Source organism: Theobroma cacao, chromosome 10 (genome assembly GCF_053813885.1).
Source record: "Theobroma cacao isolate CCN51 chromosome 10, ASM5381388v1, whole genome shotgun sequence".
Classification (NCBI taxonomy): Eukaryota; Viridiplantae; Streptophyta; class Magnoliopsida; order Malvales; family Malvaceae; genus Theobroma; species Theobroma cacao.
The window spans coordinates 28,919,896-28,942,801 of record NC_142648.1 but is presented as its reverse complement, the minus strand read 5'-3'; the positions used below and the strand labels follow the sequence as shown (position 1 = coordinate 28,942,801).

General features: G+C 35.5%; 3 protein-coding genes and 1 pseudogene across 6 annotated transcripts; 1 reads left to right on the top strand and 3 right to left on the bottom strand.

The window, feature by feature from the left end:
- Window positions 1-2,552: 2,552 nt before the first annotated feature.
- Window positions 2,553-10,685, bottom strand: TPR9 (Tetratricopeptide repeat (TPR)-like superfamily protein). 3 transcript variants are annotated; one of them, XM_088802455.1, is made up of 15 exons: window positions 10,403-10,685; window positions 9,548-9,701; window positions 9,354-9,440; window positions 9,137-9,208; window positions 8,771-8,972; window positions 8,232-8,371; window positions 7,418-7,810; window positions 7,172-7,306; window positions 6,170-6,313; window positions 5,466-5,621; window positions 5,090-5,317; window positions 4,536-4,702; window positions 4,148-4,262; window positions 3,952-4,032; window positions 2,553-2,982 (listed from the first exon to the last, which is right to left on the bottom strand). In XM_088802455.1, exons 3-15 carry the CDS (start codon window positions 9,405-9,407, stop codon window positions 2,770-2,772), a joined length of 2,100 nt encoding a protein of 699 aa, XP_088658581.1. In that variant the 5' UTR covers window positions 9,408-9,440; window positions 9,548-9,701; window positions 10,403-10,685; the 3' UTR covers window positions 2,553-2,769. The 3 variants fall into 3 exon arrangements, with proteins under 3 accessions (XP_088658581.1, XP_017984570.2, XP_017984571.2); XM_018129081.2 differs by lacking the exon at window positions 10,403-10,685 and having other exon boundaries at window positions 9,548-9,906; XM_018129082.2 differs by lacking the exon at window positions 10,403-10,685 and having other exon boundaries at window positions 8,232-8,350; window positions 9,548-9,906.
- Window positions 10,238-11,458, top strand: LOC18587545 (putative F-box protein At5g55150). The gene has a single exon (XM_007011379.3). It carries the CDS (start codon window positions 10,238-10,240, stop codon window positions 11,456-11,458), a length of 1,221 nt encoding a protein of 406 aa, XP_007011441.3.
- Window positions 11,459-12,561: 1,103 nt separating this feature from the next.
- LOC108663785 (uncharacterized) lies at window positions 12,562-17,034 on the bottom strand (annotated as a pseudogene). The gene is made up of 7 exons (XR_016023074.1): window positions 17,007-17,034; window positions 16,896-16,929; window positions 16,335-16,372; window positions 16,076-16,228; window positions 13,391-15,913; window positions 13,060-13,131; window positions 12,562-12,902 (listed from the first exon to the last, which is right to left on the bottom strand). The product of XR_016023074.1 is annotated as an uncharacterized LOC108663785 (transcript).
- A 183-nt stretch (window positions 17,035-17,217) lies between these two features.
- LOC18587541 (uncharacterized) lies at window positions 17,218-21,155 on the bottom strand. The gene is made up of 10 exons (XM_018129088.2): window positions 20,859-21,155; window positions 20,176-20,518; window positions 19,974-20,060; window positions 19,757-19,828; window positions 19,405-19,625; window positions 18,858-18,988; window positions 18,304-18,470; window positions 17,914-18,028; window positions 17,718-17,798; window positions 17,218-17,360 (listed from the first exon to the last, which is right to left on the bottom strand). The coding sequence occupies exons 5-10, from the start codon at window positions 19,523-19,525 to the stop codon at window positions 17,343-17,345; spliced, it is 633 nt and encodes a 210-aa protein (XP_017984577.2). The 5' UTR covers window positions 19,526-19,625; window positions 19,757-19,828; window positions 19,974-20,060; window positions 20,176-20,518; window positions 20,859-21,155; the 3' UTR covers window positions 17,218-17,342.
- Window positions 21,156-22,906: the final 1,751 nt, after the last annotated feature.

Sequence of the window (22,906 nt, the reverse complement as noted above, 5' to 3'; positions counted from 1 at the left end):
GGGTAACCCAAGGAAGGGAAGAAAATCAGAGAAGGTTTATTTTTCCCATGATCACCGCTGCAATTACAATATTTTTAATTAATTACATGAGAAATTGTTGAAGTTTAATCGAGGAGTTATACGTCTCCCGTGTCCACTGCTGCTGCTGGAGTTTCAATTGAGGTAAGGATCTTTGAGTTCCAAATAAGTGGTGGCTGCATTTAGCAAGAGAGAGGTAGGGGTCTTGCGTTAAACTTTAGAAGCACAAGCATTGACTATGAACTGGGACAGCCCCATGGCATGGTTCAATTAATTAAAGAGGGATGAAATAAAAAAATAAAAAAATTATATCCAAAATACGTAATATAAATAATATATAGCAATAAATTATAATTAATAATTTAATCATAATCAATTAACTTGTCTGACGCAAGAGTCCCTAAACAGTACTACTTTTACTTCATCAATGCAATTAAATTCATGATATGAATCCTAACTGGAATTAACCGTCGTGTTTTATGAGGATTGGGAAAGATGAGGTATAAAAAAGGATATCCTTCATGCCAACTTGCTCTTCTTTTCTACTTCGTCATGTCTTTAAGATGCATTGCTGATATTCATTTCAAGATCGTGTTCGTGTTCTGTCGGTCTTGGTATGTTTCGTTGAAAAAAAAATCAATTTCTGTATTTTCCGTAATTTCTATGCTTGCAGAGAAAAAGAATAGTGACAGATTGTTTTCAAATTGATGCAATTATCTTTGAGAAAAAGGTATTGGAGCACTCTTTTTGGTTGGCTGGTCATTCATGACCTTATCCTAGAATTGGTTTAATCCTTTATCCAGAATCAGCCTCTCCCTTCCTTCACAATGGATCATCTTATATGATTATCCATCATACACCATCACAATTGGGTTTGCATTTTATACATAAAGTCTTATTATCTTCAAAATCCATCTGATTTGTTAGCTTTTGCAAAGCTCGGTGTTTACCTCTCTATCAGATGATGTCAACTGTTTCAATGGCAATTTCTTTGCGGCTCATCATGGGACAATTTCGTTATGTGAGGATTTTAGTGGATTATTTTCAAAAGTTATTGAATTTGTTACACTACTACTAGGAGTTGATCTTGTTAATAAAAAACATATTGTCGATTTGAACGACCATCTTTATATGATGGTTTAGTTACAATAAAAGAAAAGTTGAAAAAGTTAATTTAACAAAAGATTTTAAGAAAATCTTATTATTGGGCGATTGCTCTTTGTTTCTTGAGAATTACCGTAATTTCTTCATCTTAGTAGTTTGCATATGACAATTTTTATAATTATACTCAAGTCAGTGCCTCCGATATAGAGTAAAATTCGAAAATTTTCTTAAAATATTTTAAAAATATACTTTGATTCCTCTTATTTCAAAATGTTGTTTTTGGTCCGTTAATCAACCGTTAAAAAAATTATAACCAATACTACATAAATATTTTAGAGCACAAATATTTTTTTTTTAAAAGGGTTTTTAAAAATAAAAACAACTCATGTTCCCTTCCAAACTTAATAAAATTTATTTTGATATTAATAAAATTCAATATTTGACAAATAAGAAAAACCTTAAAACTTCATAAAATTCTAGAACAGGATTTGTGAATGTGGTAATTTGTTTCACTTTGATAATTAATAATTCAATATTTTAAAAATCTTTTACATATATAATAATCAAGTCAAAATCTTTTTATGTCACCCTAAACCCTAGTCTCAAAGAACAAATTTTGGACAAAATTATTTCAATAAAATTAGTAATCACAAGTTAAAAATTAATCTGTTGACATGACACTATCAAATTTGAAATATCCATCATTGAGCAAAGATTTATTTGTGATATATTCTTTTCCATAAAAAAAAATTCTCCAAAAAATAACGAGTTTGATGGCAATAAACTTTATCTCAATAAAGAAATTTATGGTTTTAATGCATATAGGACTTCAAATTTTCAGGCCTTCAAATAAAAATGTTTTAAGTTTTTTTTTTTTTCTAATTAAGGTTTTTAAGGAACCGATGAGCAGACTTTTTCAAAAAAAAAATGTTTAAATTATAAAATAAGATAAAGGGTATTTATGTTTTAAAACATTTATGTAATATTAGGTCTAATTGTTTTTAATTGTTAACTAACGATATTAACAAAAATATTATTTTGAAATAGAAACAATCAAAGTATCTTTTTAAAATGTTCTGAAGAAACTTTTTTGATTTTAGAAACCGTATACCATATATATGATGATGAAGTGCCAGATCCGCTTCATTCATTTTCCCCGCTGCTGTGGATCAAGCTATTGTAAACATTTACTAATTATTAGATATTTTTTGTTTTGAGTGATTAGATTTTATTTATTTATTTATTTATGTTTTCATAGCTTTTGAGGGTTGTACTTGTTTATCTCTTTTTACCAAAGCAGAGCTGCCAGGATATGTAGCATTTAATTTTTAAATGAGTGGTGCTTGCATTTAGCAAGAGAGCTACAAGTCTTGCATGCCAATGATGCCGTCAATTCAAATTTTCTCGGCGGTGGAATGGGCGGACTAAACTAGAGAGACGAAATAAATATATAAATAAAATAAATTTATCCAAAATACATACAGACAGACAGAACCAACAACCACTGAAACTCTAACCAACTGCTTAATTAGCTACATAAACTACAAAACGAATACTGATATCCAACGTCCATTCTGGGGTAAGGGCAGTTAAGGGCATTAAATCTCACTCTCTTAACTGCTTGATGAGAAAAAACATTTGGCAATTTCAGTGGACAATATGGCAACTTTTCCTCCTAAGGAACCCTAGATAAGGAAATATAATGCCTGCATCAGGTCCATAGTATCTTGAAAATATCAGACTCAGTCGATTTATGCTGTCCACAGCAGCACAATCACCCAAGCATAGCTGAATCGATGAAAGCTTAACCAATTCATATCCAATCACAATGTGATCGGGGCCATAGAGCTTTTCCAATATCTGCAACCAAAAACTAAACTATGAATATCTTATTCCAACATCATTAATTTAGAATCTTCATCATAGTCGCTGATGATGTAGGGCCATAATAAATTTCATCAAGCGTTTCAGAGGTTGAGTGTTCATAGAGATAACACTTCCAATATTCTGCAAATAAGGGGAAATGGTGATCATCCTAACCTAGTTATCCAATTACCTATGTTAAGTAGTTTATGCGTACAACACCACTATATGGATATAGCTTTCGCCATCTCAAGGCATCTGGAAACATACTCCTGGAAAGAGTTTCCTATATTTCAGTGAAAGGCACTTGAGTTCTAAGCATATTTAGCTCACCAAAATGGTACAAATTGTCCACCTTGAGCAACTATAACATGTTGAAGCTAATAGAGTAAGCTTAGATCAAAAACAGGCATTATTTTCAGGTTAATTACATGAAGGTTTACAAGTAGTGCTCAAAAAGTTCAATGCAAATCCTTTTTGTTTTTTTTTCTCTTTATGATCTGTATGTTCATGATAAACAATGTCCAACATGGTGCATAAAATCAGTTCAATGAGACAGCACCAACAATACTGAGGTTGATAGAAGATTTAGTCGGTTTGACACAGTCCCTATTCACAGAACATTTCTGATGTCAAGAATTGATATCAGACATTTAAAGTTTATTGAAGAAATGGCAAAATGATTTGGGAGCCTCTAGTAGATCTCTCCCCACTCACTCTTCCCATTGTCACTCCTTCCTCCTCTTCTCTTAACTATCATTATCTTTTCTCGTTTAACCAATTCATGAAACATTTGATACCTTATAACTGCACTAATATTATTTAAAAATTATTCTTAACCTCAAAGCGGTAAACAAAAGACTAAATAGTTATAACCGGTTAACATAAACCAACAGTTATAACTAGTTATAACTGGTTTCATCAGAATTGAATGGCAATATGATCCTTGCACTGGCAAGCAGTTACCTCAATCGATGCTTTACAATGGTCTCTTGCTGGCTGCAGATCTCCTGTGAAACAAAATGCCTGTGCAAGATTGTCCTCTGCCTGCAAAAGACAATTTCATACATGGTAACATCGCATATCATCAGTTGTAATTCTCATTAAACTCAGAATGGCAGAGCTTCAGGGAAGGGGCTAATAATTAGTCAATGAAACTCACTTCTCCAATGCCTTTGTTATAAGCATGCAGTATTGATCTCAGAATACCAACAGATCTCAAAGCATCTGAAAGCTCAGTACCGTGCATATCTTTTAAAGTTATTGAATCCTGCAGCCTATTAGGCAATGAACAAACTGTAGGTAAAACATATGTACTTCTCTGTAGGGCAGTATGTACATCTATACATCATGAGTTAAGGCTTGACAAAATAATTTAAAATGAATGTGAAAAGTACGGCCTAGACTCAGAGATTATAATCTTGACAAGATTATATTTAAAAAAAAAAGAAGAAAGAAACAGAATCAAGATCCTAATATGTGATACCATAGATTCAGAAAGAATATAATCGAGAGCATCAAAAAAGCTTTGGTGCATATTAACTGTATACCTTCTGAGATTAATCCAAGCTTTTTTAACTGCTTCACTCATAGATGCCAAATTGCAGTAGGAACCACATTTCAAGCAATACTCGGAATCAATACGGAGGGAACTCCGCGTTTCATCAAGTGAAATGTGAGCTGCTTTCTTGATGTCAATATCATTGAGCTCATGTACCTGGAGATTTACAAAAGTTACATAGTCCATCTAATGAATTCTGGAAAAACCAACAAAATTCCACACAGATAACCTACATACTACAAAGTAATGTTCACGAAAACATAAGACATGCTTTAATTAAGTTTCTGAGAAAAGTACATTAATCAAGTAAAAACTGTTTCCTTACCAATATGTTCATCTATTATTGGCAATTGTTGAATATTAACTAGAATGTATAAACCATTTCCGAAAAAAAAATTTTAAATGTATTAACCATTCCTTTATAGGAATTTAAAACAGATATTTTGTTTTAGTATTTAGCATAGGATTCAGCTAGCCTGTACTCATTCTTTTACTGTATAGCCAATCTTAACTCCAAATTGCACCACAAAGGAATTAAAGTACCTGCAAATGAGACTCAACGCCGATTGTTTCTGGAATTTTAGGTTTCTGCTTTTCACAGTTAGCCACAAGCTTATCTAAAACCACTCCAGAACAATTTGGATTAACACAACAAAATCCATTAATTACAAGATCAGATGCATTTACTTCTGAACAACCATGGCACCAACATCGAAAAAAGTACTGTTCGTCAAGAAACCTAAGGCGGTCTTTACAGTCCCATTGCCCAACCTGTAATAAAACTCAACATTAAGAAATTGATCTTCTCCATTTGCAACAGATTTGATGTAACACAACCCCAGAGAAAATAGTAACATCACCATTCCCCTCCCCGAAGAAAATGTGTGTGCATGTCTGTGTGTATGAGAGACAAGAGAACCTGTGGACCATAAGACAATTCCAGGAGACACCCTCCAGCCACAAACTCTGTTGCTCTTATTACGAGAGAACGTGAAATAAAATATGCATGGATGTTTGGCCGGCATGAATGGTTGAACAAGCTGGCAGTTATATAAAGAGCCTGACCTACTCTGACCTGGGCAAATCACAAAATAATGAAAAAATGGCACATGTTTAGTAACAAATCAAATTAATGTGTAGAGAGTGAGAATAAATCCCAATGGATGATACAATGTGGAATAAATTTTAGAAACCAAACTGAAAAGTGTGGTTCCCAAAACTTGAAACCAAAACAAGCCAAATTAAGTGTCCAAATTAAATCAATTTAAACCAAGATGCTTTGCTTTGGTTTGGTGTGCTATTCCATTTAGGCCTTTAACTTGCTCAGGTTTTACCATACAAATGACCTAAATAAATCTAACAGCACTGACCAAATCAGATCGTTTCAGTCCTAGAGAGGTCAGAATGGACTTAATAACCATTACAATTCATCATTAGGAATACCCAGAAATGAAAGGAAATGGAAAGAAAATATAAATAACAAGCGCTTAAAATTTTCAAATGCTTGCAACATCATTGCAAAGGGGAACTGAAGGGAAGGGATGAAAAGCAGCTTATTGAAGAATGTGACAAACAAAAATAAATACTTAGAGGGAAAGAATGAAAAGCTACAGTAAAACAAACCTGTTCCACACTACTAGTTAAAGCTGTCTCTGCCTCACCAGAGGAAAACTTCCGAAACCAATCTTGCTGGTCATAAACATCACTGGATTTCATACGTACAATTGCCATAGAATTCACTCTAATTTGAGACAGAAGTATGACAATCTGCATACAAATTACAAAACAGATCCCAATAACTAATGAATATGAATTATGCAGTCAAGGATTCGAGGCTATATCAACAGTCCAAACATCCAATATGACAAATCTTTGGGCAACATGCACAAAGCATTGCTATCACTGTGGAACCATATATATAATCTCAAGCAGAACTTAATGATTGAATGGGAAAATGGGAAATACTAACTGAGACATAACACATGTCAAAAAGTTGCTGTAACCAGAATGTGTACATGTCAAATACGTAGATGGCCAGGACAAAATCATTAAACATGCTGATTGAAGACTGATGCTGATTTCTTGGTTATTGAAATCATTGAACATATGCATAGCATGTATGTCATGGAGAGAGAGAGATGAACTAAAACTTTCAAGTATTTTTATGGTTTTGTTTGCTTTTGCACTAATAACTTGCACATCAGCCATATCTACCAAGTGAAGCGAAACGAGATGTAGGTTGAAGTCATGTCAAGCAAACACCTCAACTGAGAACGTATAGATAAGTCTCCAAAGATCTCCTAGTGATATATGAAAAAAAAAAACTAGCTCCAACAAGCTCCATACTAAGCAAAATAGATTTCCATCCTTCTCTTGCTTCCCAAATTGTTTGGGAATGGATACTCCTCCATTTTTATTTTTTTTTCATTTTTGGGGTTCAATTCAGATTTAAGAAGGCAGGAAACTTTAAGTCTCATAGTCTCCCTGCTAAGGTGAAAGGATACAAAAAATAAAAAGGCATTTATAAAAAAAGGTTAGAAAGTATACTAATACTACTTAATAGTAGTAAGAAAAATCAACTAATCAAATATAAACAGCTAACTAAGAGAGAAGGATTGAGAGGACCCGTGATGTGGAGACTCCATTTATTGAAAGTTCAGAACTGTAAGAGTGTTGTAGACAAAATAACAGAACAATGGAATATATATTCAGTTCCAATTTGCTTTCTGGAGGCATTTTTGAATAACTCTCACAAAGCCCCTACAAGTAAAAACAAAACAGGCCATAAGCTGGAAGGTCAACCCTTGACATAACCGTTATCCATTAACTGAATTGAAAGTCAACATCAAAATTACAGTTGAGGGATAATACCAAAGTTTCCAAAAAATTTGGAACCTCAATAAATTGTTCTTTCTGCTCTATAGATTTCACTACGACTCGACCAGCTAGAACTACATCAGAAGGCAATATTGCAGGCCAGTGCACTCCTTGGCATTCATGTTTATGTTCTGGAATGCACTCAAGTTTTGGATCAAAATTACTGCCTACAGTTTTATCTGCAATATACTCTTCAATCGAGCTGGACATCTTTTCACATATGTCAACTTTATTTGAATAATTGAAGTGTATTTGTCCTCCTGCTCTCACTTGGCAATGCTGGGAACAGTACAATGGCATTGAACATGAAATACAGGGGATAGTATCTGCCGGTAGTTCATTCAAGCAATAATGGCAATGAGTTTCCCGGCAATGCTTCAAAATGACCTGGACATTTTATAATCAAGCAAAGTTATATTCCTCATTAGCAAAATTGGACCAAGGGTAGGTACAGTATAATGCTCTGAGCTCATGTAGTAAAAAAAAAATGTATCGAAGTAAAATTGTTTAGGTAATAAAGTTAATGAATTAAATTATTAAGGTGGTAAAGTCTAATGCTCAAACCACAAACCACAAGGAGAGTGGTAATACCAATCAATACTAGTCTACTAAGAGAAAGAAGCAAATACGACACTGTATGCTATAAATAATGATATTTCCCAGGACCAAAGCTATTGTATGGAAAATATGTATATTTGATAAAAGTATATTTCTAAGTACTCATTAAGCGATACCTACTCAAATTTAAAACCATTTAAACTTAAATGATAAACCAACAATAAAATATCTAGAATAATTATGTTCATACCACAGCATAAGGTTCTTCAGTATGAATCAAGGAAGCTTGAGGAATGTCAAATTGGGAAGCCATACCCCTTCCTTTATCTGGGGTTGTGATGCAGTGTAGTTTTATTTGGTGTGGCACATCTGACAGATGATTTGTACTGTCTTAATAATTTAGAAAAAAAAAAAAAAAGCACCTTGTGTTACAAGTATATGCCAAGAAAATACAAGAATGGAATAAATAATAAACACCAATCCTCAAAGTAACTACAGGGCAGATCACACAACTGTGATGCTTACAGACATAAAAGCTAATCAATCTACAAAGCCTCTAAGACAATGTTTTTAGGCAGCTTTATAAGCAAATATATTTCTTCTCTGCAAGAGATTGCAAACAATTATAACAAACAAGTATAAGAATTCAAAATTCTCTATAACTTTTAATAGAACGGTCATATGAAAGCAAAATGTGAAAAAAAAAATAAAAAAAGGATTGGCTATTGAAGAAAAATGCAAGCGCAAAAACAGAGATATTTGGATGCTGATCAGTGGTTACCATCTAACCTGGAATTCCTACACTTTTCTGGTTATAGTGAACTGGTTTAGCACTTTTCCTGTCATGATGCTGTCCGAGTATATCCAGTTCACTTTCTATCTGTTTCTTTCCCCCTAGTGATGGCTCCATGTTCCTAGCAACAGTTAAGTCATTGACCGCATCTTCGTAATTCCCCAGAGTAGCATTTACCTTGCCTCTCCTATACCACGCCTGTGATAAAGATTTGTCACTGCCACCAAGTAGTTTGGTGGAATAAGCATGAAACAGAAAGAAATAACAATCACAGAAGGGAAGGAAAGAAATGGTATATGTGGTTTGGCACAACAGAAAGCTATATTTATAACTGTGTATGGGAAGCAACAAATGATATGTACCTTAGGATAGGAAGGAGAAACTTGAAGAGCCCTGCTACAATCTCGGAGAGACTCCATTGGAAGGTCCATTTTCTACCAAAAAACAAACACATTAGAAAAATTATCAACGGGGAATACTTGTTTTCTTTCAGAATTGGATGAACAAAAAAGGGTGGCACTAGTCGAGCCCAAGAGGAAAACAAAACTAGAATTTGGCAGTGACAAGCGACAGACTCACGTGAAATAAGGAAGCTCGATTTAAATACAATGTTGCAACAAGATTTTTGCCCATGTCGTCGGCATCAATGGGAGCAACACGAAGCGCCTGTTACTCAGAGCAAAAAACAAGGGATTTTTAATTTTTCGGATAGAAAAAGAAGAAAGGCAAAATCTTTAACGTATTTATTAATGGGATTGAAAAGAAGAAAAGACCTGAGAATAGCAACGCAAAGCCTGGGAGTAATCTCTGGTGGAATAGCATTGATTGCCCTTTTGTTTCAAGTCCAAAGCAGCCTCCCTGTTCTTGCCGCAAAGACCGGTCTCTCTCTTCGCCAACTCTCCGATCAACTGATGGAATTCCGTCAAACTGAGAAACAAATCAACAAGAGAAGATGATAATGAAGGAAGATCATCAGCGCTGCTCTCTGCCACCCTCCGCTTCACGCTCTCTGGAACCAAACATCTAAGCTTCTCCATTCTCAACTGCTCGCTTGCCTACTTTCAGAGCAGCCTCCGCATGTCCGCTCAAATTTTTTTACTTCCATAAAATATTCTCACTGAAAATAAATTTTATTTTTTTGTTGTTTAGTTATATTCTTTTTAATTTTTTTTAATTCTATCCAATTGTCATTAAAAAGTCAAATATTTATATTTTTTTAATTAATTAAAGGGGGATGAAATACAAAAAATCCAAAGCACATAATATAATAATATATACCAATAAATCATAATTAATAATTTAATCAATTAACTTTTCATGCGAATTCCTTCCTCCGAGTTTCAAGAGTCCTTAGACAGCACTACTTTTACTTCATCAATGCAATTAAATTCATTATTCCTATTTAGAATGTACTATAAGTCAATTCAGGTTCTAAGAGGAATAGGAAAGATCATGTATAAAAGATGAGGTTAGGAGTCACAACCCAAATCATTAACTATCCTGCAAAGAAAGAAAGAAAACCAAATTGCTCTTCTTTCTACTTCATCATGTCTCTCGTGAAAGAACAAGTCGCTGATTGGGGTAATATTGTAGGTGATATTTTAAGATGCATTGCCGATAAAACGTACTCTTTTCAAGATCGTGTTCGGATGGGCGTAGTTTGTCGATCTTGGCAAGCTTCACTGAAGAATGAAAAAATCAATTTTCATATTTTTTTGATGCTTGCAGAGAAAAAGAATAGTGATAGACGTTGTTTTAATATTGGTGCAACAGAAACTATCCTTGAGCTTGAACTGCCGGAGATCCGAGGAAAGAGATGCTGGGGCACTCCTTTTGGTTGGTTGGTCACTTACGGCCTTGATCTTGAAATTGGATTGTTTAATCCTTTATCGAGAGCAAGTATCTCCCTTCCTTCACAACGAACCTTAGACTATGATATAACGCACCATACACCACAACAATTGCGTTTATATTTTATACACAAAGTCTTATTATCCTCGAGTCCAACTTCCTCTGATTGTATTGTTATGATAATTTATGGACGTGTGGTTGATGGGGAGATGGATTCGTTAGCATTTGCAAAGCCCGGTGACCAAGCATGGACTCAAATTCCTTTTACCTCTTTGTTGGATGATGTCAACTATTTCAATGGCAATTTCTTTGCTGTAAGTAGTATGGGGCAACTTTTTCTATTTGAGGATTTAAATGGACCTGCTCCAAAAGTTGTTGAATTCGCTGCACCACCTCCAATAGATGAACCTCATGATAAGAAATATATAGTTGATTTGGGGGGTCATCTTTGTATGATGTCCCGCCTACAATTTCCAAATGAAGTTAGTTATGACAGTGGAAAAGTTGAGCAAGTTAATTTAACGGAGGATTTTGATATTTTCAAACTTGACATGCATACAAAGAATTGGGAGAGAATTTTGTCATTGGGCGATCACTCTTTGTTTCTTGGGAATTGCAGCACTTTCTCCGTCTTGGCAGCTGATCACCCTGGATGCAAGCCTAATTGTATTTACTTTACGGATGATAATCCTTATTATTATACTCGAGTTAGTGTTTCTGATATAGGTATTTACAATTGTGATATTAGGGAAGACGTGGATTATATAGATGATGATGAAGTGCCGGATCTACTTAATTCATTTTCTCCGCCGTTGTGGATCAAGCTATTCTAGCTGCTATGGATCAAGTTATATTAGACATATACTAATTATGTTATTAGGTTTTATTTAATTTACTAATTATGTGATTAGATTTTATTTATTTATATATGTTTTCATAGCCTTTTGGCTGTATTATCTATTAAATTTGTACAAGCCTCATTTAGTGTGGGCATAAACACCACTCTACTTAATTGGCATATAACAAAAATGGAAAATTGTAAAGATGGTATTACGCTGCAATCTGGGAGAGACTCCGGCGGGAGGTCCAGTTTCTACCAAAAAACAAACACATTATTAGGAAATTAACAATAGGAAAGACTTGCTTTCTTTTAGAGCTGGATGAACAAAAAAGGGTGGCACTAATAGAGCGCAAGAATAGAATTTGGCAGTGACAGGTTGCTACAAGATTTAAATACAATGTTGCAACAAGATTTTTGCCCTTTTATTTCAAGTCCAAAGCAGCCCGGTCTTTCTCTATCAACTCTCCCTCTCCGATCAACTGATGGAATTCCGTCGAACTGAGAAACAAGTGAACAAGGGAGGATGATACTGAAGGAAGACCATCAGCACTGCTCTCTACCACCCTCCGCTTCACTCTCTCTGGAACCAAACATCTAAGCTTTTCCTTTCTCAGCTGCTTTCTTTTCTGTGATAGGCTTGCCTACTTTCACAGCAGCCTCCGCATGTCTGCTCAAATTTTTTTAACTTCCATAAAATATTCTCACTGAAAATAAATTTTTTTTTTTGTTATTAAGTTATTATTCTTTTCTTTAAAAAAAAAAAAAAGACATGGTGTTAAAAGGAATTTGTTATGCTGGAAATTCTCCAATTCAGTAGCTGCTGAAGCAAATAAGTGAAAGGCCCTGCCTTGGAAGAATGAAAACTGTAGATTCTTTGATCAACCATAGGAACTACTTGAGTCAACAAATGGGAATCCAAGGTTATATGGTTGCCAGTCACCATATGCATAGCAGTCACGGTGTGCTTAGTGTCCCAAAGCTTCCATGTAGTGATACAAGAATCTAGCTGTCTACAGGGTTTCAGGGAATAAAGGCTTGAAAAGTTTGAATGCTGTTATAATGTGCTCGTACCAAATAAAATCAATTAATTCATCATTGTTTCATGTCCTCAACATAGTGGTTAACATGGAACAATCTGTTTAGCAGGATGGAAATCCTAATACTGCAACGTACTGCAAACACATGCACACCCCACCAACACAAAACCCAAGCATAGACATGATCCCTGGCGGCTGACATGCAAAACAATGCACCAAAAAAATGATAAGAGAAAAGCAGAGGACATTTTGGCCTCCAGCAAAGCTTAGTTAGCCTAAGACTGCAACCGAGCATATGTCAATAACCTTGATATTTGTAATCATCCTAGTTTTAGTGAAGCTTCATCTCACTTGGTTTGCTACCCCTAAATGCTGAAAGGGAGTAGAATGACCTTGTCCCTGAAACACAATCATGGTAAAAAAAGATTGGAATGTGCAAACTACAAATCATACTGCAGCCAAGTGAAAACAGAATAAACTATTATTCCAGAAAATTGAAAGGGAAAGGAACAAAGGAAACAGCAAGAGAGTAATGGGGATGGAAAATGAACTTTACTAGTGGAGGCTGCAGTTGAGACACTGCCCTTGTGCATTTTGTAGCCATCAAATGTGCTGATGCCTGATTGAGCTGCATACACAAAATCCAGAATACTTTCATAGTGAGACTCGGTGAAGAGTCAGGGAATGGCAAATATTCACAACTATTGTGGAATTTCCCAGACAGTTGAGCAAAGAAGCAAAAATAGACAAGGTATAGAATACTGAGCCACAAGCATGAAAGCAGCTATTGCTATGCTTTTGACCTGTAACCATCTAGATTCTATCTATTTGAGAAGCAGTTGGACAGAAAAGAAGCATGTAATGCATATGGCAAAGAGAGAATATACCAGATGGAAGCTCACAAGCATCCAAATGATTTTCATAGCCCTCACACGACATCTTTTGTTGCCCATAGTTCTTTCCCTAAAGGGCAGCCTTTCGCAGTAGGTTATCAGCATTTCTCTTATTAATAGCTTTTGATTCTTCTGCATCATCCTCTCCTTCAGAAAAGACCGATGGGCTAGACCAACCAGTTATATTTGCATCCCCCTTACTCTTCCGAGAAAACTTCAACAGCCTCTTCAGTCCCTTGGGTGCATCTTTTTGATAGACCATTGCAGGTGGATTTTCAGCATTTCCCCATTCAGTGGTATCAGCTTCACTACTTTCTTCTTGCAGCATCTGTGACAGAGAGTGACGGACCCGTGGACTTGCTGATCCAACAGCAGCAATGCTTGCTGAAGATGTATTTTCACCTGTGTTGTCATCACATTGGTTAGGCAGGTCCTGATGCTCTTCTATTTTCACCCAAGCAGCTGGGGAGATGGTTAATTCTTCCTCACATTTTGAAGACTCAGCAATATTTTTTAAGTCATCATCAACATCAGAAGCAGGTTCACCAATGCTCTCAATCACATTAGATTTCTGATGGCCATTTACTTGTGTTTCTGACTGAATATCATCATCACAATGATCCAGTGATGAAATATCCTGATCCTGATGCTCATTCACCAGGACAGAAGCATTAACAATCACATCACTCTCTTGAGTATCAATTGAATCTTCAGTGGTTTTCAGAGAGTCCTCCAACGGAGAGGGATTTTTTATCTTCTTAACGAGACTAACACTAGAGGTAAATCCTGAACCTTACGGAGAAATGGCTTTGCTTCCAGTGGAACTACACTACTTTTCTTGGTCATCTTGTTATACAAACTAGGCTTTGCTGGAACCGAACTGGAAGAGTCTCCAGGTGCCGCGGCAACTTTTGTCTTTATTGTTTTGCTGCCTTTCATCAATCTTTGTTGCTGCTTCTCATTCACACTCTTTAAACCTCGTTTATCAGCCTGGGTTGCCTTTATATTTTTTCTTTCTGGCTGGGCACTTTCCACTTTAGAACTTGGTCGAGGTACTGATTGTGCTGACTGAGGTTTCCGATGTGTTGGTGTAGTGCCAGCAGAAGAGATTCCACCAGAAGTTTTAGCAGGTGATATCCCTGTTGTTCTTGGTAAGGGTGTTGAAGGCCATGACTTACAAGTAGTGGGCAAGGGGGATGTTCTTGATGAAACCTTCTTCACAGTTGAAGGTTTTGTGGCTTCTTTCCTTGGATTAGCAGGCTGATAAGGACTCTTAAGTACTTTTGGTGGATTCTTAACAGATTTTTGGGACTTTGTTGGAGGATCCTTTTTAGAAAAATTATTCACATTTTTGGAAGCCATTTCAGCTTTCCTCTCATCAAGAACCTTCTGCATTGCTCTAAATTTTTCTTCTTTTTCAGCACGCTTTCCAGCATTTTCACCTCTCAGTTTGCAATCCCTCTTCACCTTGTAATGGTCGTAAAATCCACCTCTCTGCTCCGGAGGCAGATTTTGTCTGACATTTGTTTGAGGCTTCCCACAGCTAACAGGCTGATTTTCCATCATTTTTTTGAACATTTGGTTTAACTCCACTTCCTTCTGTCTACTCCATTCAGCTGAGCTTTCTGACCTTTCATTAGCTTCATCTTCTTGGATTTTATCTGTGACCTCTTGAACATCTATTGGACTACATGAGCTCTCTTCCAGCCTTTCTAAGTTCACATCAACAGTCTCATTGATGATCTGACCTCCACTTCTAGAATCAGATTCCAAATCAACTCCTGCTGACCTCCCCATGGTATCATTATCAATGACATTATCAGGAGGCTCTGGAACAGGATCTTCAGAAGCATTCTGCAATTGGCATTGGGAGGATGATTCACCCACACCTGCACTCCATCTTTTCAATACAGACTTACTAGCACCAAGAGAGACGTTTGTTAATGAGTTCTTTTGTGGCATATCAGAAACCTGATCCCTTTGTTTACTTTCAGAAAGATTTATTGCATCTTGAACACTCATACGCCGAACATTACCCTCAGGCTTCTTACTCTGTCCAGATCCTTCCCCTTCACTATCATCTGAAGCTACATCTCTGTGAGAAAAAATCTTTTCTTTGGTAGGAAAGTAACTAAGGCTCTTAATGGTCAGAGCAGGGGCTCTACAAGAGCCGCTCGTCCCTATTTGAACCCTTCGCATGGGAGATGCTGACCGTCAAGGGGATGCAGATCTTATAAGACTCGACTTCTTTCTGCAGACTTTTGATTCTCATCACTTGAGTCAGAAGATTCCTCACTTTCTGTTGCACTCTGACGTTCAACCTGGGCAACTTTTGCTGGTGAAACACCATATTTAACTGGTGTTTCTGAACATACTGGCTTTGATATTTGATTATTTCCATCAGTCTTAATTATGCTGTCATTCACTGAAGCATGACTAAATGAAGACTTTTCATCATCTGGGGCATTAGCAGCTTGGCTCTTTGGGCTCAGCTCTAGGAACATGCACAAAAAATTCCTGTAATAGATACTAACAAGATTATCTTTTGCTTATAATTTTTTTGAAAAAATGTTGTAAAAATTTGGGAACAAAATTTTTGGTAAGAAAAGATTGCATTTACAAATTCTATGGGCAAATCAGAATTTAAAAGATCCATGCTTCTTTTGGAAGGCAACTTACTTTAAATCATTTGCTCCAAAATTTTCAGAAAAGTTTGCTAGATGAGTGATTTCTTCATAGGAGCAGGTTTCTCCAACTGCCTGGTTAAAAGCTGCAACTAACTCACTTCTTAATGCTGCCAGTCTTGAGTCTATAGCACATAAGAGCTCATTTCTAGCAATAAAATTTCCAAAGGTTGGTCAGATTTGCAGGAAAACTAAAACACACTAACTAACTAACAACATATATAGATATATATATATTAATGGAGTGAACATACTTTGAGATATCTGATGATGAATTCGGGACTTTGGACTGCTGAGGTCAAATGCATATATTAGTGACCACAATAAATTATGGTGAAATAACATGTAGAATAATAAGATCAACTCCTAAAGACCCTATAAGAAAAATTGATTACAAAAAGTTGTAAAGAATAGCGGTTACATTGGATGCCAGGACCACGTCTACTGATCTGCAGATATCAGTTGAACAAGGAAAGAGAACCATTAAATCTCTCAAAACTTTTAGGCACCATTTATGCAACACAAAATTAAGGAGATTGGCAAGACAGAAAAGGGATACAACTTATGTCCCCAAATAGTTTAAAAGGAAACCTTAATCAAAAGAATACTAAAGTTGAAGCTTTTCAGTCTATTTGCTATACGAATATGAACAGATAGAAAGTAAAATAAGGAATAATACTCCTACAGTATCAAAGTATTTAAGAAGATTGTAACATTTAGAAAAAAACAAACAAACAAACAGACTATGAAACTAAGGGAATATATCAAGGCAATGACTAGTGTCCGACTCTGATTTCCTTCTACATAAGATTTACCGGTTTTGCTGCTTTCAATATGATCTTCATGACCCTAAAAAGATGAAGTTTTTGTTATTGAGGTCTCCTGCATGAATAAAAATCCACACACTTAAGGACACATGATCTTACCTTAGCATATAGAGAAAGATGAAATTTTCTAGCTTCCTCCAATTGAACTGACAATATGTGGGAACCTGAGAAAGTACAACAGTGTAAGGACAGTAGGCGCCCACTGCTTTCTAGCAATATACTGACCAGAATGAAAAAATGGAAAATGTGAAATGCTTAAGGTAGTAAAACAATTAAGAACCTGCTCAAAGTAGATTTAGTAAACCATGCAGAACTCTTTAGATTCTCAGGTGGTTGGAGTTTGAAGTTAGCATTGAATCCTTTGGTGTACAAGTTGCTTACTCTGGGTAAATGTGGCAAGAGTTTTTCCAGAACCCCAACAGCCAGTTTGATTTATTAGGTTTGACACAGTCCCTATTCACAGAACATTTCTGATGTCAAGAATTGATATTAGACATTTAAAGTTTATTGAAGAAATGGTGAAATGATTTGGGAGCCTCTAGTAGATCTCTCCCCACTCACTCTTCCCATTTTCACTCCTTCCTCCTCTTCTCTTAACTATCATTATCTTTTCTCATTTAACCAATTCATGAAACATTTGATACCTTATAACTGCACTAATATGATTTAAAAATTGTTCTTAACATCAAAGCAGTAAACAAAAGACTAAATAGTTATAACTGGTTAACATAAACCAACAGTTATAACCAGTTATAACTGGATTCATCAGAATTGAATAGCCATATGATTCTTGCACTGGCAAGCAGTTACCTCAATCGATGCTTTACAATGGTCTCTTGCTGGCTGCAAATCTCCTGTGAAACAAAATGCCTGTGCAAGATTGTCCTCTGCCTGCAAAAGACAATTTCATACATGGTAACATCTCATATCATCGGTTGTAATTCCCATTAAACTCAGAATGGCAGAGCTTCTGGGAAGGGGCTAATAATTAGTCAATGAAACTCACTTCTCCAATGCCTTTGTTATAAGCATGCAGCATTGATCTCAGAATGCCAACAGATCTCAAAGCATCTGAAAGCTCAGTACCGTGCATATCTTTTAAAGTTATTGAATCCTGCAGCCTATTAGGCAATGAACAAACTGTAGGTAAAACATATGTGCTTCTCTGTAGGGCAGTATGTACATCTATTTATCATGAGTTAAGGCTTTACAACATAATTTAAAATGAATGCGAAAAGTACAGCCTAGACTCAGAGATTATAATCTTGACAAGATTATATTTAAAAAAAAAAAAGAAGAAAGAAACAGAACCAAGATCCTGATATGTGATTCCATAGATTCAGAAAGAATATAATCGAGAACATCACAAAAGCTTTGGTGCATATTAACTGTATACCTTCTGAGATTAACCCAAGCTTTTTTAACTGCTTCACTCATAGAAGCCAAATTGCAGTAGGAACCACATTTCAAGCAATACTCAGAATCAATACGGAGCGAACTACACGTTTCATCAAGTGAAATGTGAGCTACTTTCTTGATGTCAATATCATTGAGCTCATGTGCCTGGAGATTTACAAAAGTTACATAGTCCATCAAACCAACTCTGGAAAAACCAACGAAATTCCACACAAATAACCTACATACTACAAAATAATGTTCACAAAACCATAAGACATGCTTTAATTAAGTTTCTGAGAAAAGTACATTAATTAAGTAACAACTGTTTCCTTACCAATATATTCATCTATTATTGGCAATTGTTGAATATTAACTAGAATGTATTAACCATTCCAAAAAAAAAAAATTTTAATGTATTAACCATTCCTTTATAGGAATTTAAAACAGATATTTTTTTTTAGTATTTAGCAGAGGATTCAGCTAGCCTCTACTCATTCTTTTACTGTATAGCCAATCTTAACTCCAAATTGCACCACAAAGGAATTAAAGTACCTGCAAATGAGACTCAACGCCGATTGTTTCTGGAAATTCAAATTGGGAAGCCATACCCCTTCCTTTATCTGGTGTTGTGACACAGTTTAGTTTTATTTGGTGGGGCACATCTGACAAATGATTTGTACTGTCTTCATGATTTTTTTTTAAAAAAATCACCTTGTGTTACAAGTATATACCAAAAAAATACAAGATTGGAATAAATAATAAACACCAATCCTCAAAGTAACTACAAGGCAGATCACACAATTGTGATGCTTACTGACATAAAAGCTAATCAATCTACAAAACCTCTAAGACAATGTGTTTAGGCAGCAATAAAGCCTGTATAAGGACTTTATAAGCAAATATAATTCTTCTCTGCGAGAGATTACAAACAATTATAATGAACAAGTATAAGAATTTCAAAATTCTCTATGACTTTTAATAGAATGGTCATAGGAAAGCAAAATGTGAAAAAAAATTTAAAAAAAGGATTGGTTATTGATGAAAAATGCAAGCGCAAAAACAGAGATATTTGGATGCTGATCAGTGGTTACCATCTAACCTGGAATTCCTACACTTATCTGGTTAGGGTGAACTGATTTAGCACTTTTCCTGTCATGATGCTGTCCAAGTATATCCAGTTCACTTTCTATCTGTTGCTTTCCCCCTAGTGATGGCTCCATGTTCTTAGCAGCAGTTAAGTCATGGACAGCATCTTCTTAATTCCCCAGAGTAGCATTTACCTTGCCTCTCCTATACCACGCCTGTGATAAAGATTTGTCACTGCCACCGAGTAGTTTGGTGGAATAAGCAGGAAGCAGAAAGAAATAAAAGGAAAGAAATGGCATATGTGGTTTGGCACAACAGAAAGCCATATTAATAACTGTGTATGGGAAGCAGCAAATGATATGTACCTTTGGATAGCAAGGAGAAATTTGAAGAGCCCTGCTGCAATCTCGGAGAGACTCCATTGGGAGGTCCATTTTCTACCAAAAAACAAACACATTAGAGAAATTAACAATGGAAAAGACTTGTTTTCTCTTAGAATTGGATGACCAAAAAAGGGTGGCAGTAGTGGAGCACAAGAGGAAAACAAAAATAGAATTTGGCAGTGACAAGTGACAGACTCACGTGAAATAAGGAAGCTCGATTTAAAAACAATGTTGCAACAAGATTTTTGCCCGTGTCGTCGGCATCAATGGGAGCAACACGAAGCGCCTGTTGCTCGAGCAAAAAACAAGGGATTTTTATTTTTTTGGATAGAAAAATAAGAAAGGCAAATTCTTTAACGTATTTATTTCAATCATTAATGGAATATAAAAGAAGAAAAGACCTGGGAATAGCAACGCAAAGCCTGGGAGTAATCTCCAGTGGAATAGCATTGATTGCCCTTTTGTTTCAAGTCCAAAGCAGCCTCCTTGTTCTTGCAGCAAAGACCGGCCTTTCTCTTTGGGTTTGGGCCGGGGTCTGCCAAATCTCCGATCACCTGATGGAATTCCGGCAAACTGAGAAACAAATGAACCAGGGAAGATGAAACTGAAGGAAGATCATCAGCAGTGCTCTCTGCCACCCTCCGCTTCACGCTTTCTGGAACCAAACATCTAAGCTTCTCCATTCTCGACTGCTCTCTTTCTTGTGCGATAGGCTTGCCTACTTTCAGAGCAGCCTCCGCATGTCTGCTCAAATTTAATTAATTAACTTTTCATGCGAATTCCCTTCCTCCGAGTTTCAAGAGTCCTTAGACAGCACTACTTTTACTTCATCAATGCAATTAAATTCATTATTCCTATTTAGAATGTACTATAAGTCAATTCAGGTTCTAAGAGGAATAGGAAAGATCATGTATAAAAGATGAGGTTAGGAGTCACAAGCCAAATCATTAACTATCCTGCAAAGAAAGAAAGAAAACCAAATTGCTCTTCTTTCTACTTCATCATGTCTCTCGTGAAAGAACAAGTCGCTGATTGGGGTAATATTGTAGGTGATATTTTAAGATGCATTGCCGATAAAACGTACTCTTTTCAAGATCGTGTTCGGATGGGCGTAGTTTGTCGATCTTGGCAAGCTTCACTGAAGAATGAAAAAATCAAATTTCATATTTTTTTGATGCTTGCAGAGAAAAAGAATAGTGATAGACGTTGTTTTAATATTGGTGCAACAGAAACTATCCTTGAGCTCGAATTGCCGGAGATCCGAGGAAAGAGATGTTGGGGTACTCCTTTCGGTTGGTTGGTCACTTACAGCCTTGATCTTGAAATTGAATTGTTTAATCCTTTATCAAGAGTAAGTATCTCTCTTCCTTCACAACAGACTTTGGATTATGATATAATCCACTATACGCCACAACAATTGCGTTTATATTTTATACACAAAGTCTTATTATCCTCGAGTCCAACTTCCTCTGATTGTATTGTTATGATAATTTATGGACATAGAGTTTATGGGGAGATGGATTCGTTAGCTTTTGCAAAACCCGGCGATCAAGCATGGACTCAAATTTCTTTTACCTCTCTATTGGATGATACCTCTCTATTGGACGATGCTTGTCTATTGGATGATGTCAACTATATCAATGGCAATTTCTTTGCTGATCGTCGTACGGGGCAACTTATTTTATTTGAGGACTTAAATGGGCCATTTGTTGAATTTGCTGCACCACCTCCAATGGATTATCCTGATGCTGATCCTGATGATGAGAAGAAATATATTGTTGATTGGGGAGGTCATCTTTGTATGATAATTCGCCAACATTATCCGTATAAGGTTAGTTATGATAGTGGAAAAGTTGAACGAGTTAATTTAACGGAGAATTTTGAAATTTTCAAACTTGACATGCATACGAAGAATTGAGAAAAATTTTTATCATTTGGTGATCACTCTTTGTTTTTTGAAAATTATTGCACTTTTTCCATCTTGATAGTTGACCACCCTGGTTGCAAGCTTAATTGTATTTACTTTACAGATGACATTCATTTTAATTATACTCGAGTTAGTGTCTCTGATATAGGCATTTACAATTGTGATTATAAGAAAGACGTAGAGTAGATAGATGATGATGAAGTGTCGGATCTGCTTAATTCATTTTCCCCATCGTTGTGGATCAAGCTATTCTAGTTGCTATGAATCAAGTTATTTTAGACATTTACTAATTAAGTGAATAGATTTTATTTATTAATTTATTTATGTTTTCATACTTTTTTGGTTTATTATCTATTAAATTTGTAGACATTTATTAATTATGTGATTAGATTTTATTTATATATGTTTTCATAACTTTTTGGTTTTATTATCTATTCTATTAAATTAATTTGTAGACATCTCATCTCATTTTGTGTGGGTATAAACATCACTCTACTCTACTCTACTCTACTTAGTGGCATATAACAAAAGGGAAAATTGTAAGATGGTATTACGCTGGGAGGTCCATTTTCTACCCAAAAACAAACACACACTTAGTAGAGCACAGGTGACAGACTCACAACAAGATTTTTGCCCTTTTATTTCAAGTCCAAAGCAGACTGGTCTTCCTCTTTCAACTCTCCGATCCACTGATGAAATTCCTGCAAACTGAGAAACAGGTCAACAAGGGAGTACGATAATGAAGGAAGATCATCAGCACTGCTCTCTGCCACCCTCCGCTTCACGCTCTGTGGAGCCAAACATCTAAGCTTTTCCATTCTTAACTGCTTTCTTTTCTGTGATAGGCTTGGCTTGCCTACTTTCACTGCTCAAATTTTTTTAACTTGCATAAAATATTCTCACTGACAATAAATTTTATTTTTTTTGTTATTTAGTTATTATTCTTTTTTAATCATTCATTCTTTTCTTTTTTTAAAAAAAAAATTATCCAATTCTCATTAAAAAATCAAATATTATAATTTTTTTAATTCAAAATTAATTAAAAACTTAAATTAAGTGTGATATTATCTTTAAATTATTTATTTTAATCAAAATTAAATACAAAATAGGTATTATTCAAATAATAGTTTTAAGCATTAATAAAAATATAAGATCTTTTTTCTCCACTCCTACATGCATTTATAAATTAACTTTATTTATTAATA

Bases quoted from the DNA above. Each gene is read 5' to 3' on its own strand.
- TPR9 (XM_018129081.2), bottom strand. From the start codon at position 9,811: ATGGAGAAGCTTAGATGTTTGGTTCCAGAGAGCGTGAAGCGGAGGGTG. The intron at 5,622-6,169 runs GTTTGTTTTACT...TGATTTGCCCAG, and splicing joins TAACTAGTAGTGTGGAACAG to GTCAGAGTAGGTCAGGCTCT. The intron at 4,703-5,089 runs GTACTTTAATTC...GTAAATCTCCAG, and splicing joins GCGTTGAGTCTCATTTGCAG to GTACATGAGCTCAATGATAT.
- LOC18587545 (XM_007011379.3), top strand. From the start codon at position 10,238: ATGAGGTTAGGAGTCACAACCCAAATCATTAACTATCCTGCAAAGAAA.
- LOC18587541 (XM_018129088.2), bottom strand. From the start codon at position 19,525: ATGGAGCCATCACTAGGGGGAAAGCAACAGATAGAAAGTGAACTGGAT. The intron at 18,989-19,404 runs GTTAGATGGTAA...AAAATCATGAAG, and splicing joins GATAAGTGTAGGAATTCCAG to ACAGTACAAATCATTTGTCA. The intron at 18,471-18,857 runs GTACTTTAATTC...GTAAATCTCCAG, and splicing joins GCGTTGAGTCTCATTTGCAG to GCACATGAGCTCAATGATAT.